Source organism: Rhinoderma darwinii, chromosome 2, assembly GCF_050947455.1.
Source record: "Rhinoderma darwinii isolate aRhiDar2 chromosome 2, aRhiDar2.hap1, whole genome shotgun sequence".
NCBI lineage: Eukaryota > Metazoa > Chordata > Amphibia > Anura > Rhinodermatidae > Rhinoderma > Rhinoderma darwinii.
In genome coordinates, this window is record NC_134688.1 from 68,576,408 (window position 1) to 68,593,665 (window position 17,258).

The window sequence follows — 17,258 nt, forward strand, 5'->3', positions numbered from 1 at the left end:
CCGGTGCGGGAGATTCTCTCTGCAGCGGCTTTCCTCTTCCTAATAAACTGGGGTCTTCTTGATCATGAATCCTCCTTTATGATGCCCATATGCCCCAATAAGGCACATAGAAAGATGTTGTCCTGATGGGATAACCTATTTATTACAAGTGTGTAGTTATACAGGACTGAACATTTCCTGCTTATTTTCCTTTAATAATGTGAATAATGAGACAGCAGGTGTGCAGAATGTTTTTGTAGATTAAGATTATTAACACAATAAAAATAAAAAAATTGCAAAATTTTATTATTTTTTTAAATCTTTTCCTTCATTTTTAGTGTGTACTGTATTAGTAAGTCGCTGTATGTAACATTAGGGTTACACAAATCTTTAAAATATATTCTCCAATGGAAACATTTTATAGAGGGTGATTGGCGCCACCTTGTGGGCCACGAATTACCATTGCTATGCAGCCTTTACATTGACTGATGTACTGACTTTCTTTTATAACTTTCATTAGTCTTGAAAAATCATTGATTTGAATAATAAATGTAGTATAGTGTGGTGGTCAGGTGCATTGTAAATGTCCCAAGGTCCGCTGGTACTCATTCCGCACTAGTCTCTATCTTGACAATATCAATTAATTTATTGAATAATAATTTCTTTACTATATTCATTGTTTTTGATTAATTTTGGTGGTGAACCTCTCCAAACTGAGCATCGTCACACATATAATGCATACAATAATGTTTTTCAAATGAATAGAAGCTCATGGTACATTTCCTCAGTAAATATTTTATTCACAGGTTTGGCTTTGCTTTATGTAGTATGCACCACATTTACATTGACATGAGAGCTACTGTAAATATACAACATTTCCTATCACGAAAATCTCATTCTCCTCTCTAACAGTCTGAAGCAAGAAATGTATTGGATGATATTAACAAGTTGACTGTCTGCTACAGAGTAAAAGATTCATGTTCAGCACCGTGAATAGCATCATATCCCTTTTTCTAAATGGCTTTTACAAGGCAAAAAAAATCTTCCCACATCTTTGCACGCTTCGAAAAAGGATAAAACCTTAAAGGAACACTCCAGGAATACCTTATACACTGTGTTATGCCTAGTGAGGAGCCTGAGGGGGTGGGGCATGACACAGGAATTCTCTCTTTTGGTGTTCTTTGAATAACTGTGTCATGCCCCACCCCCGAGGTACTGCACATGGCATAACACAGTAAAACGGCGTTGCCCTGAGTGTTCCTTTAATATGCTTGCTGGAGATGCTCTTTGGGTACATACAATCCGTTTGATATTCTGAAATAATAGTTCTTACCATATGCTTACATTGTGGTGATGGTTCATGTGGAACCCTTGATAAGCAGAAATGAAATAAAATACATTTGTTAACTAACCAATGTAGAAAACACATTGGTTAAAAAGCAAAGCAGATACGAGACATGAATGGTTCTAGGTATGCCTTGTGCTTTTTTGTTAGCCCTCTGAGTGCTGGCATTTTCTGGGTTGGCACACCTATATTATATTGATTTCAAATCCAAATAATCTCATACAATACAGATGAAACACAAAACTTTAACAAATATAAAATTTGAATATTCAGATATTTGATTCAATTTATTAGAGTTTATTTTAGATTGTTTCTTCTAGACTCTATTTAAAGAGAATACAAGTCACTAGACTGGTGCTCAAATGATGGGCTCCAGAGTAATTTGGTGTCCCAATGTCCAAACCCTAATAATGATACCCAGTTAGGGCTCATGCACACGACTGTATTACAGATCTATGTTGTACGGTCCATAACAGAAATCTATGGGCCCTTACTGTACCTCTGTGTGCTTTATACAGGGACATATGGAGGTTTTTTGGGGATTCAGTATGTAAAAAATGTGTAGCATGTTCTGTATTATTTATAGTATTTTTCCATAAAAGCCATACAGCGGCCCATGGAGTGCCCACGGCTTCATAATTAGGAACTATATAGACTCCATTTGCCACCGTACAGGCTCTGTTCACATGGCAAAGCATTGAAGCCTTATCTTGTTTTTTAAGCTTAATACTATCTAAATGTGTTAGGGATTGAATGGCAAAATCCATGACAGACACTTATGAGCCACGCTTATGCTAAAGGGAAAGTGCCACAAGAAAAATATATTTCCTTTTTGATATTTCTACATGTGTGGATGTTGATGTTCCTATTAGATTACATTAGACTTTAAGACATTACAATAGGTAATTAAGACTTTACCGTAGGTGTTGGTCTAGCACACATCAGCCATACTCTAGAACATCTGTGCACTGTTCTGTATTTGGGATGGTTAAATGAGGTATCTATTATCTATTATATACAGAGAAACAGGGATTATCATGGTCAGCCTAATCTACTGTATAATTTAATCAACGTAGCAATATAAATCCTTATCTGAGGGCCTTTAAAAAGCTATGGGACTGGGGCAAATTCCTATTTTGCCCAACTCTAAAAAGAACACTACAGACAGATCTTAAACACTATGCCTACTGCGGGGCCTGAGGGGGCGGTGCATGACACAGAGATGATATCTTTGGTGTTCTTTGATCTCTGTGTCATGCCTCGCCCCCTCAGACCTTGCACTTGGCATAATACAGTGTTGCCCATAATGTTCCTTTATGCCACCCATGTCCAAGATAAGTTGAAAAAGTTTCTGCATAAAAATCACATTTGGAGATTCATCAATAAATATGTAGAAGTTCCCAGAGCTTGATAATCTTATGTTATTTTGGAAGAAGTAACTTCCTTTTGGCTATTCCTTAAAGGCATAAATGCAGGTAAGAAGAAAAACATTTCGGAAACAACAGTAAACTCCTTTGCACTTCCATAATGAATGTAACAAAATCCATCAGGTTTTCACTGGTATCTCATGCAAATACATTTCTTGCTCAGACTATAATATAAAAGACCAGTAGAAGGGCTAGAACATACTTGACAGCTGTAATACAAGTTATTGCAAATGAATGATTCTACAGTTTACATACATGATAAAGATATAACATGAAGAATAATCATCAGAACTTGGTGTTATTTTGTTATACCAAGTAGTTTGTGTGGTTATGTCTATGTCATGCATCAGCTTATGATAAACATACAGAATGGCACAATAATAGATATGCCTCCTCTTGGAGGAAGTCAAAGCCGAGGGTCAGCTGAACGTTCCCTATGGCTTAATGCTACATCTAAAACCAGAGTGTCATCCTAACCCAATAAATGGCCTTCGGAAACATGGCACTAGACCTATTTCTGCTACTGGATAGTTGTACTAATCTTTATTTCATTATTGTATCTTAAAAGAAAGGCATAGATTTTATATCATAATATTCATTTTTAAGCTGAACACCATTTACACTGAAGGTGCAGAGACTGGGGCCATTTATTATTCTGTTAACTGAAAATATTATTTTAGGATTTTCATATGTGTAAATATTTTGGCTTTGCCAGATTGAATAGATCTTTTTTTCTGTAGATCTTCTAGACTACATCATCTTCTTTGTTTCTCCACTAACAAGTCAACTTAAAGGGGAAATCTTCTCTTCTCATATACCATAAAACATGTGAGAAGTCTGTGATCTTAGGCCACCACTGATGTTCAATGATCTTTTTCTGGAAATCTGACCCAACATAACCAATGAATAACATTTTAATCAATGGGCCAACGTAAAATGTCAGATTTACATGGGCACTCAATAGAGCCCTTTTCTTTTTGGAAATCAGACTTCCCCAATGTTATCTTTTCATATGTATCTATCGCATTATTCTTATCAGAGGTGTAACTTCAAACTCCTGGGGCCCAATGCAAAATATATACCAGGGACCCCCACCTACTATGTACCATTCATAATGGTGTATTCTTAGGTGGCAGAGGGTTATGGATTTGTAGCCAAAGATGGGCACCAGTTCCTGGTCAAGTTCTTGATGTGTGCAGCAGGGGGATGAATGAGCAGCCTGTTGGCTCAAGGTGTTGCTGATTTGTAGAAAGGATGGGGCTCTATCCTACTTGACCAAAAGTAGGGACTCTCTGGTGTCAGATTCATCATCTTCAAGCAGTTAAACTCTTCGGCATGCTATGGCTCTATCTACTTGGTTGAAGAAAAGGCCAAGACTGCATAAAAAAAAAAAATACTTCTATGGAGCCATAATTGGTCACCTAGTGCAGATAGAAGAAGACTATCACAGAGGTAGACTGACTGTGGTCCATCAAACTGGTATAGTAAACATTATATTGTAAGCTCCTCATCTCTCGTAGAAATTCTGCTACAAGTACCAACGCTCAGAGGGCTAACATTTGCTAATTATGAAAAAGAAATAACCTACCCCTGCTTAATATTCATTACCCATATGAAAAAACTATGGCTTAACCCTTCGAGGAAGGTGATGGCATATGCTCTATTCAAGCAGAATACATGAGTGTATGTGACTACAGCTGATGTAAATGCATTTAAAGGGATTGTCCAGTTTTCTGTAAATAAAGCTTAATATATACCGAAAACTTATGCAACGCCCTAATGTACTTTGTTTCAATTCCCCACCACTGTAAAAATCTCTGCTTACAGTCAGTGAATAGAAAATGTATTACTTACATGAAGAGGCTGAAGACCTACTGTGACCTAATACTGCTCACAGCTGAGACTTTGCTGCAAAGTATCCAGTGTAGGAAATCATCTGTGATATCCAGGCCGATAACTTTTCATAAATACGTACGTTTGAAAAACGACAATCTAGTCTATTTAGTTCAAGTTGCTCAGGACAGGAGAGAGATTTATGCTGCTGTCTAGATTAAATACAAAATAATAAGCCCTCTACTGTGAACAGGATGACTATATACAGGTTTTCAGGCTCTAGATGCAAACAAGAATGTTTTCAATCACTGACAGCAAGCAGAGATTTTGAAAATTGTGAGGAATCAAAACACAAAGTATGTTAGAAAGTTGCCAAAAATAACTGTCACACACCGTTACCATAAAACACCTTGAGCATAAATGCATGATAATAACTTTCATTCTCTTTTGCAAATATTATATAATACGCAAATCTTCCTGTACAGTATCAGATCTATCATTGCATTTCACTATGAACTACGTCCGGTATGTTGTATCATTCAATGAAGCGGGAGATGTGATTGGATGTCTATGTTGTTTGCTCACCACACACTCATTGGACTTTTTGGCCAACAATGCTGCTCCATCTGTAGCTGCCAATGAGATGAAATAAAATTAACCCCTAGTGGTAATCCAACCACATACAGAGTAACATCTAGCTTCAGTTATCCTTCTTTGTATTTCCTGCGCTGTTGTTCCTTTGCAATGATCACAACCCCTTCCCTACTCCTGTGATTTTTACCTTTTAATGTATGAGAAAATCAATGCTGTTTATAGTCATTCTTTGGGGGTCAGATATAGCGCTGCCTCCGGGTACAGTCATATATAATGTAGACAGCAAAACAGCGCTGAGTGATCACATCAAAAGATGGAGTATATAAATATGATGCAGAAATACCAAGGTTTAGTAATGGAAAGCAACTGCTAGCAATGGCCGCCGTACAAATGAAGCCGGCGATACACTGAATGATATTTCATCGCCTTCCACAAAGATTCAATACATTGATCTGATGAAATGAAATAGATCTCTCCACTATCACCTGATGAAATGATCCACTGACATATTGAGAAATCATTTCTATATTTCTGATAAGGAGATTGATTGAAAACGCTTCTTTTGATTTCAAGTATATGATTATTGCACATTTTTGTCAAACCATCATCGAATTGGACAAAAAAACCTGTATTCAGCGTATGACCAGCTTTACTGTACAAAAGGAAAAATGATGCAAAATGAAATTAAGTGACTTTGCAGTTAGGTGGAACATTACACTGAAGTGCAGCTACCCACCAGCTACCTGCTCCCACTGCAGTTATTAGGCCACGTTCAGACGTGGCGGAATTGCTGTTGAATTCTGCTGTGGACAGTCCGCAGTGAAATTCTGCAGCGGCCGTTTTTTACATTTGTTTCTATACATTTTTAGGAAAGTTAGTTCAGACGTTGCGGAAAATAACTGTGCGGAAATTAGGCTGCGGTGCAGAATTTTTCCTCTGCAGCAGGCACATTATGTTGCGGAGAAGCAGCGGAATTTCACTGCGGATTTCAGCCTTTGCAATGTAAAAACTGAAATCTGCAGCAAGTCCGCTGTGATATCTGCAACGTCTGAATTACCTGTCAAATATGCAAATGTTGCTGCAGATTCGTTGCGTAATTGCCCCGAATCTGCACTAACATTTGCAGCGGGAAAATATTCTGCCACGTCTGAACGTGGCCTTAGAAAAGGACTTATGAGCTATTTGTATGTTCACCTTTAAATTCCATTTCACAGTTTACATATACAAATAATCTCTGCTAAAAGTAAATACATTCCATGACTTATCTTGTACTGATCCCGAGTTACAGTCTGTATTAGGCTGGGTTCAGGGTTCAGCATTAAAATTACACTGTGGAATCGGCCAAAAAATCCACAGCAAAATCCGCAATGAAATCCACCTGTGTTAGGGGGGATTCACACGAACGTGATTTGGCAGCGTGTAGGCCGCGTGGTTTTCGCGCGGCACGCAATGCCCTATAGAAGTCTATGGGGCAGTACACACAGTCCGTGTATTTTGCGCAGCGTTTGTTCGCTGCGCAAAATACGCAACAGGTTCAATAACTGCGTATTTCACGCATCACGCACCCATTGAAGTCAATGGGTGCGTGAAAACCAGGCAGGTCGCACGGAAGCACTTCCGTGCGAACAGACTGAAACAGCGCACCAGCTGTCAAAAGGATGAATGGAAACAGAAAAGCACCACGTGCTTTTCTGTTTCCAAGCATCCAAACGGAGTGTCTTTGCGAGGAGCGAACCCCGACAACCGAAGCTAACTTCACCGGGTTCGGCCAAACTCGTTTTGGCCGAACCCGGCAAAAAAAATTCCGGTCCGCGACGTCGGGAGACATTCACTGTGCATGGTGCTGAAAGAGTTAAACTGTTTCAGCACCATGGACAGTGACTTGCGATCCCAAAATACATTAACCTGTAAAAAAACCCGAAGTTCTAACTTACCGATTACTCCTGTCTCCTTCCTGCAGTCCGACCTCCCGGGATGACACTTCAGTTCAAGTGACAGCTCCAGCCAATCACAGGCCAAGCACAGGCTGCAGCCAATCACAGGCTGCAGCTGTCACTTGGACTGCTGCGTCATCCAGGGAGGTGGGGCCCGATGTCAAGAGAGGCGCGTCACCAAGGACGCGTCACCAAGGACGCGTCACCAAGGCAACGGCCGGGAAGTTCTCGGTAAGTAGGAACTTTATCTTTTTTTTTTACAGGTTTTTCGCTGTTGTGTTCGGCATTCACTGTCGAGGGTGCTGAAAGATTTAGCTCTTTCAGCACCTTGGACAGTGACGGGCGTTGACAAGCCTCATCTCTATGATGCCGGCTGCGCGAAAATCACGCAGCCGCGCATCAGACACGCATGACACACGCAGCTGTCAAATGGTTTCTGCCCTCGCAAAACGCTGCGTTGTTTGCGCGCGCAAAAACGCAACATTCGTGTGAATCTGCCCTTACATGAAGATTTTCTCGCAGATAAAGCCACAGATTTTACCCTTTGAATATAAATTAATGAAATCCACTGTGAAAATCTGCAGCATTTTACGTAACAGATAGGACATGGTGTGGATTTTAAAATCCGCTAGCGATTTTTTACTCTGTGGGTGAATGGGGTTTATTACATTTCTATTAATTTACATCGATCAGCCATAACGTTAATCCCTTCCCCCCGCAGGAAATTTTTTTCAATTTTTGTTTTCCCCTCCCCGCCTAATTAAACCTATAATTTTCTTATTATTCTGTTTACATAGCCGTATGAGGGTTTTGGTTTTTGCAGATCGAGTTGTAGTTTTTAGTGGCACCATTTAATGTACCAAATAATGTACTGGGAAACTATTTTGTGGGTTGAAATGAAAAAAAAAAAAAAAACAGCAATTCCTCCTTTGTCTTTTGCTTTTATGGCGTTCACTGAGCACTAAAAACAATGTATTTTTTTCTGTGGGTCAATACAATTCCATCGATTTCCACATTTATATTGTTTTTTTTATTATCTTTTATGACTTTACTAATTAAAAATAATATGTTAATAAAAATATTCTGAGACGCATTACTTTTTAAATGTTTTTTTTTTCGATTGAGGGCTTGTTTTTTGCAGGGTGAGCTGTAGTTTCTTTTGTTACCAGTGTAGGGTACATGCGACTTTTTGTTCACTTTTCATTCCATTGTTTTTGGAAGGTAAGGCGACCAAAAAACAGCAATTCTGTTTTTTTTTTTTCTTTTCAAAAAGGTTTTTTTCTTTTAATATTTTTCTTTCTATATAGCTAAAAACTTTGTTTAACTAAATTCTAAACATTTTTTCATTTCACAAGGGAACTAAAACATGCGATCGTTAGATTCCTGGTACAATACACTGCAATACATATGTATTGCAGTGTATTGTGCTCTTTGCGTCCTCCTATTAAGCCCAGGAACCCTCATTACACCCCCTGGCTATTATGAAAACCATCACCAGTCCGTGATCGTGTCACGGGGGGCTGATGGGTTGACAGAGGTGGCCTCCTACTCAGTATAACAGCTTTGATGCTGTGGTCGCTATTTACCGCGACATCTAAGTAGTTAAATGGCCGGGACAAGAGTTATCTCTGAACCCGGCCGTTATTGAGAGGGGTCAGCTGTAATATAAAGCTGACACCCAGTGCATATAGAGCGGGCTTAGACTGTGAGCCTGCTCCATACACCCCTCTCCCGATTATTATGTACATGTACATTCAATTTTAAGAAGGGGTAAAAACCACCTGCCTAATATTCTGATGCATATTGTGATGAACGGTCTGTTCGTTCTGACACTTTTCTATCATTGCCAGAGTTAACTTTTTCAGTGAGTTGTGCTACAGTAGCATTTCTGTGGGATCAGACCAGGCAGGCTAGACTTGAGTCTTGGCCAGCCGTGACCCTGTCGCCGGTTCACTGGTTGTCCTTTCTTGGACTATTTTGGCAGGTACTACTCACTGCATACCAGGAACACCTCACAAGACCTGCTGCATTGGAGATACTCTGACCCAGTCATCTAGCCATCACAGATTGGTCCTTGTCAAAGTCCCTCGGATTCTTACACTTTCCCATTTTTCCTGCTTCCAACACATCAACTTCAAGAACTGACTGTTGCTTGCTGCCTAATAAATCTCACCCCCCTTTACAGGCGCCATTGTAACAAGATAATCAATGTTATTCACCATTCAGTGGTTTTATGTTATGGCTGATCAATGTACTTTGTTGTGCAATTTCAGTGTAGATTGCGCAACTAAAATTGTGCCACAAATATGTGTGAACATAACCTCATAGTCCAGAGCTGCAGTCACACTTCTGCAGCTTTCAGAGCTGAAATCTACCAGCAATCCCTGATTACTCAATACCTGGTAAGTGTGCAGTCTTTACACGAGGAACTGGAAATCTAATGTAGGAACACCTAACTCTCCTGCATTATCGGAGCTCAACTTATATGTCAAACAACAAGCTCATTGAGTCTTTCCAATGACGACCAGCAGAGCTGGGAATATACAGTAGATTTGGACTGTATCAAAGGCTTTAACTCAGGATTTATGTAAAATTTGTAAATCAATGGCCTTTTACATTTGAACTAGATTATCTTATCTTAAGCTGTAGAATGGTGCTCAAAGGTGGACATGCAATGCAGATCTCGCACCTGTAATATTAAGGGTATGTGCACACGCTAGCTTGCTTTTATGGCTGAAATGACAGACTGTTTTCAGGAGAAAATAGCTGCCTCGTTTCAGCCGTAAATGCTCCTCCTCATATTATGCGAGGTGTCTGTGACGCGCGTAAATCTTGAGCTGCTCTTCATTGAGTTCAATGAAGAACGGCTCAAATTATGTTGCAAAGAAGTGCCCTGCACTTCTTTGCCGAGGCAGTCAATTTACGCGTCGTCGTTTGACAGCTGTCAAACGACGACGCGTAAATTACAGGTCGTCTGCACAGTACGTCGGCAAACCCATTCAAATGAATGGGCAGATGTTTGCCGACGTATTGTAGCCCTATTTTCAGGTGTAAATCGAGGCATAATACGCCTCGTTTACGCCTGAAAATAGGTCGTGTGAACCCAGCCTAAGGAATGAGCCCTAGTGAAAAATCTTCTATACTTTACTGCACCTATGTGCTATGCATCCTCTCTTTATGTTTATTTCAGTTGTTCTAAGTGTCATTGGTGCCTTGTAACATTAGCAAACCCATAGTTAATTCATTATTATATATGACCCCAATGTTTCTTACAGCATGGGATAAATGGGGTAATTCACAGAAGTGGAGCAGTCATAAAATCGTTGTTATTTTGATAATTCAATGTTTTAATGAAAATATTACTACAACAGAGGACAATGATAGTGAAGAAATGGGAACAAACAAACCAAATATAAAAACAATGACAGAAGATTGAAAGTTTATTTTAAAATGACAAACAAGGAAAAAAAATATTTGGATTTTATTTTTTCATGGTGGAGTATGACAGACGTAGAAAGAAAACAGGCAAGAAAGACATACATCGCTCTCCCACATTGGCATCCAAGATATGCCTTACTACTTATAAGTTCACAAACAAATACTAACTGGTAAATTTGGCGTTCGTAAGGTGTAGAATACATTTTTCTGGTTTCCAACAACGTTTTATGATACATCCACTCTCTGCGAATTTCCTGTCGAGCCTCCTGGGGAATGTATAATGGAAGTGATAGGAACATGGACTGGACTGATGTCAGATTCCCTTTCAATCAGTCCATACTTGCAAAACAACTTGTAGCAATCCCTATTTTCTTTCTCATGCATCTGTGCTAACATAGGCATACACTCATGACTTGGCCTCTTATAGGTCCCTCAAACAGGTGTTCGGAAACATTAGGATGAGAGATTTCCCACCATAATGTGGCTGTGCTTCAAATTACTATGTAATCCTGGGCTAAACATATAATGATATACCACCAATAATAATCTGCATGTTTTCTGTATGTGGTGATCAATGCCAACGTTATCTATGTCTTCTCTTCAGATAGCAGCCTTATATTCATTCGTATATCAGTCATTCATAAGAAGATATTACAAGCATTTTCCCCATTGGGACACGGATGTCCTCATTGCCATATTTTCACCCCTGCTATTTGTTCTTTCAAACCTAGAATTATTATCAAGACTGGTAATGTCCAAAACAGATTTCCGGAAGGGTTTCTTGTTCTCATTCTGAAGTCTCGAAGGATTAAGCCAAGACCTAAAGTGTTTCCTTAAAAAGGTGAGTTAGGTGAGCGAACAGTCTCAGATGAACTTGGTGAATAGTCCTCTGACTCTGAAGTGAGTTCGGGTGCAGCTGGCTGGGCCATGAATCGTCTCCTCACATCCTGGTTGCGTCCTCGTCTGAAAACCTGCCTCTCCTTATCAAGAGCGGTGGTCTGGGGGGAGCATGAAATGACAAACATGTTAAATTCTGAATAGAAGAATAGAACTTTAGGCTCCATTAATGGACATATAACATGGAAAGAATTAGTTGCCCCATTCTATGAGTTATGATACTGTCTGCACATCAGCAGCCTGATCCAGCCTTGTCTTTGCCACTTTAGATTTTAGACCTGCCACTAAGTTTTTTCACATTTTGAAGTTATTTCAACAACTGAATGGAAAACGTATCGACCAAAAATAAGAAGAGAAGTTACCGATCTTCTAAAAATAACATCTGGTAGTAGTTTGTTATTGTGCATCGTCCATTAATTTAGCATTCTGCATCGCCCCATCACACTGCATGAATTGTCACTTAAGAGGAGACGGTGAACAGGGAGCAGGCCTGAACCGTGACCACCCCATTCTTCAGTCCTTTTATGAAGAATGCGGGAGGAGAAAGCCAGGAGGATGCAGAGACCCTTCCCATCTCTCCCATGTTTCTGCATTAGCTGGTGGTGCACCAGAAATATTTAAATTAATGTGACTAATCTATATATATTTTAAAGTTTATCAGATATAAAGTACTGTATATTGGAAGGCTTTCTTAAAAAGGATAACTACACATCATAATTTATATTGCATATATTGTAGAAGAATGATCGAGGCACTCACCGGAGCTGGCAAAACAATTTCTTTATTTCAAAAGATCTCGGTCAGGATGTGGAATTGCCTAATTTATATTGCATATACCAAGTCTAAGAGGACTTGGTTTCATTCATACAGCACTCTTTTTGGGTGCATTTATAAAATACCTGCAAAAACTGTACTTGAAGTCAGTGAACACTAAACCTCAAAAAGAATTATAAAAGTAAACGGGAGATAAATTACCCCCAGTGTTAGTTCGTCTGCAGGATTTTCGGCATTTCTCTGAGGGGATTGAGTTTAGTGAAGGGGTGGGGCTTAGACAAGGCATAGGGGGAGGTTTCTGCTGCAGCCAGTTGTCTTAGTTTCATACAGGAGGGCTGTGGGAAGGAGGAAGAGGGGGAAATGGCTTATCTCCTGGAACGCACAGACAAGATTTCCTTTTGCTCAGTATTAATTGAAATCTGAGACAGAATCGGATCAAAGGAAAGGAGACAATTTAGGGAAGAATTGCGCAGATAATTTTTTATATTTGTTTGTGCATTTTGTATGTTTAGCATTCCTTAAAAATTAAAAAAAGTTTATTAGGGCCAAACAGGTGTATGTTGTTTCATATCTCAGATCTATGGGGTAGAGCTTGCAAACTTAAAGACTTTGAATAATCAGCAGTAAATGTGCGGCCATTCTGACTGGCCAGGCTGCTGTCAGCAAGTACATTATTATGATGTTTAAATATTAGTGTGAAAGCATAATTATTAAGAAACACAAATTACGGTAAGATTAGGAGATCACAATGTAAGCTATTAAAAAAAGAACCCTCTTACCATCATTTTTTAAGCATGGTAAAGCAGTGTCTTGCGTCTTAAAGGGGTTTTCGCACTAAGTTCCGTTTTAGGGCTTAAAATTGTCATAGAGGGGAATCTCCTGTTTGGGACCCCCTTCATGAGAGAGTGGAGATGCCAAAAGTATCAGCTGCTCCCATTCTGGCAGACTTAGCCTTTCCATGCATTACATACAGTAGATGGCCATCCATTTTAATAGCCACCACGTAATAGTATAAGTATGGGCCCATGGTGATCAGCTGATCGCCGGGCGGCTTCAATTTAAAAAGAGTTTGTGTTCGTGAGACAACCCCTTTAAGTCTGAGCTTTGAGGATATACCCATTAAGACTAAGGCTCTGTTCACATCTGCCTCGGAGTCTCCGTTAGGAACCTCTGTCGCAGGTCCATTCAAAAATGGCTAAAAAAAACACCATAACGGAAACGCAACAGAAGCCATTAAAGTCAATGGGTTCCGTCAGGCACTGTTGGTGTCCATCATGTGACGGATTCAGGACCTTTGGTAATTTTGTTGTTCTGCTCCTATAGCAGTACATAACCATGGAAAAGCAAACGCAGGTGGGAACCCAGCCTAAGAAGTAGAAAAACGTAAAGATCCTGTTGATTTACACATTGGCCAACATGGGCAAAATTCATTATGTATGAAGTAACAGAACCCACTTGTCTATATCCCATAAATAAATATTATTTTATTTATATTATTATCTATGAAGTAGGTCAAAACACTTTTTTGCTGCACTTTGATGAGGTACTTTACATAAACTAATGTATATTTCCCTAACGTAATGTTATAGGCAGAATAAAAAGTACATAAAATGGCAGCCACTGGCAAGTTTAAAGAGCACCTTCACTAACTTCTATTCTGTGCTGGGAACTGGTGGCCCTGTTAGCTTATTAAATGCAGGGGGCTCTAAGTGCTGGTTTGAAATTTATATAGACTGTTACAGTTATAAACTGTTGATAGTCCGCTGGTGGACTGCCAGGACCAGTGAACTCTGTAGACCAGTGATTCCCAACCTCATTACTTTGTTTTCACTCCCGGGGAACCCCCCACTCCCATTCCAACCACAAAGACGCTTGATATAGGGGTGGGTAAAACATTCTATAATTTTATATTTTGACAGAGATTTCTTCACTGCTTTGTCTGTATCCATGGCACACGATTATAAGGAGGGTGATTATGCCATCCCTGCTGTAAAGTAAAAGCTCTTTCTACTGCTATATTTGGGGGAACCCCTGACCAGGTTAAAATAAAAATCACAGTTTCTTGTTGGGAATCACTGGCATAGATTTTAGTTCTCTCAGCTGCCCCACTATATTAATGGAGAGATTCCTCTTGGGAGTTGCAGTTAAAGGCTATGTACACTTTTGAATGTATTTTTTTCTATTAAATCAATGTTTTTGTGGTTTTAATAAGTTTTATAAATTACTTATTTCTAAATTTTTCTTTACTTTTTACGATACAGCTTCTATATATCCTGTATAGGCTGTGTCAGCGTCGGGCTTCCGTTCAAACTTTCCATCGGAGGAACCGATAAACGGAAAGCCAAACGGAAACCATAGCTTCAGTTTGCATTACCATTGATTTCAATAGTAATGTTTCCGTTGCAATTGGTTTCCGTTTGTTTCTGTTCAGTAAAGTTTTAGTTTTTTTTGTGGAAACAATAGCGTAGTCGACGACGTTATTGTGAGGGTATGTTCACACGGCCTATTTACGGACGTAATTCGGGCGACTTTGCCCCGAATTACGTCTGAAAATAGCGCCTCAATAGCGTTGACAAACATCTGCCCATTGAAAGCAATGGGCAGACGTTTGTCTGTTCACGCGAGGCGTAATTTACGCGCCGCTGTCAAAAGACGGCGCGTAAATAGACGCCCGTGTCAAAGAAGTGACCTGTCACTTCTTTGGCCGTAATTGGAGCCGTTATTCATTGACTCCAATGAATAGCAGCGCTAATTACGCCCGTAATGGACGCGGCGTTCAAGCACCTGCACATGCCGTTACGGCTGAATTTACGGGGATGTTTTCAGGCGGAAACATCCCCGTAATGTCAGCCGTTACGGACGCCCTCGTGTGAACATACCCCATCTGTGAAAAAAACTGTAACTTTACGGAACAGAAACAAATGGAAACCAATTGCAACGGAAGAATTACCATTGAAATCGATGGTAATTCTAATGTTATCTATGGTTTCCCTTTGTCTTTCCGTCCATCGTTTCCCCCCGTTGGAACGGTTGAATGGAACCCATTAACGGAAGCCCGACGCTGATGTGAACACAGCCTATACATAGAAGCTGAATCGTTCTCTCCTAGCCGATTCTGTTACTTAGATGTGACCAATATTAGTTTGATGCTGTGTGTCAGAGGCACACAGAACACGCTATCAGCTCAGCGTCAGTTTAGCTGAACCTGATTGGACTGAGAGAGAACGATACAGCTTCTATGTATACAGGATACATAGAAGCTGTATTCTAAAAATTTTAAAAATAATAATAATCATAAAAGCCAATAAAAAAATAAACGTTAATTTAAAAAATACATTTAAAAGTGTACATAGCCTTTAAAGCTATTCCGTATTATTTTTGTGTAAAGTACCTCAAGTAAAGCAAAAAAATAATGGAAACGTGATGAAATCCATATGTATCGCTATACCACCAGTATCTACTCCAACTGAATAAAGTAATGGAAACAGAACCTTACTATTTACTGTACTCCAGTTCCGCAAAACACCCAGGAGAGTCATTTGCCTGAAGGTGAATTGTGCTTGCAATCCCGAGCAATGAAAACTGTGTAAATAAGTAATGTCCTGTTTGTGGTGTAATGGTTGTTTCTAGACTCCGTCCATTCTCTTGACGGGCAGAACACAGCCTACACTTTATCACAGAACAGCCCGAGACTGAGTTTTTGAATAGCCACCCTCAGCAGCTGGCTGAAACTTATGGGGGTGTCAGCCGTGTCTGGGAGATTAGACAAGGATTGCATTAGAATGATTTGTTGTAAGAGGCTTATGATCCAAAGCCAATAGTGACCAGCATATGTTTTCTATGGTAAATAACACTCCCCGGCTGTTCTTATAACGTACCGTTATAATAAAAGCATTCATTATTCTTTAATGTTATATCATTCTTTATTGCTATTTATTATACATGCATAGAAAAGAAATGTCATGTTTCTTATACATTCAGATGTAGCAGAGCTGAATTCAACTCATTTAACTTTTTCACGTAACATTATAATTTACTCTAGTCCTATGGAAAACGACGGAGTTGTGACAAATTACTAACTCAGCTCTACTACATGTGTATAGTAGAAATGATTCCTCACTGAAATTGCTGGTCCAATTGTATGTATTGCAAACTGGACCTTTAATCTGGTAGTTATTATGTATATTATTTATATGTATAATTGGCGATTGTTATGTAGATTATATATATATATATATATATATATATATATGTATAACAGGCGGTTATTATGTATATTATTTATATGTATAACAGGCGGTTATTATGTTGATTTCTTTACCATCCTGAGCATAACCATGTTTATGCACTAAAAATGTGTCCTAATACGGGATGATCTTTGCTGTATTGGACTTTCCGGTCCTTTTAATAAAGCACTATTCCCATCTTACACGGTTATAGCATATCCAAGGGATCTACCATAAATGCGTAATATGTGCAGGTCCCCCCACTGAGACAGCGGAAGCCCAGAATCGGGAATCAGGTCACGTGACCCCCATTTTACCGATAGATGATAATTTATGTCATGTCCTGTGGATAAGCCATAAATGTGTAAGAAGAGAATATTCCTTCAAGTGTGTCCTCGGGTTTAGGGACAATTATGGGACTTCATTTATTAAAATGTTTACCCATAAAGAGCCTATGTTGACTGCACATTAATGCACAGAATAAATGCAATAACAAATAATTAATGCAGTGGAAAAGGTATGTGAATGAAATAAAATAAAAAATTATTATTATATATAAAGAAATAAGATATATATATGTACAAAACGCAAGATCACAATGAAAAACACTATATGAACATACAAAGTGAATGGAATAAAAATGCATGAATTTTTATTCCATTCACTTTGTATGTTCATATAGTGTTTTTCATTGTGATCTTGCGTTTTGTACATATATATATTATTTCTTTATTTATATATATATAATAATTTTTTATTTTATTTCATTCACATACCTTTTCCACTGCATTAATTATTTGTTATTGCATTT

At 39.0% G+C, this 17,258-nt stretch overlaps 1 protein-coding gene across 3 annotated transcripts in view; it reads right to left on the bottom strand.

Moving 5' to 3' along the window:
- Window positions 1-751: 751 nt before the first annotated feature.
- DCLK1 (doublecortin like kinase 1) overlaps window positions 752-17,258 on the bottom strand; it is a 383,441-nt gene continuing 366,934 nt past the window's right edge. For 2 of the 3 annotated variants that reach the window (XM_075851721.1, XM_075851723.1), the window contains one exon: window positions 752-11,548. In XM_075851721.1, the coding sequence (XP_075707836.1) occupies window positions 11,384-11,548 (165 nt within the window). In that variant the 3' untranslated portion in view covers window positions 752-11,383. The remainder of the gene's footprint in view (window positions 11,549-17,258) is intronic. The other variant, XM_075851722.1, reaches the window with a different exon arrangement.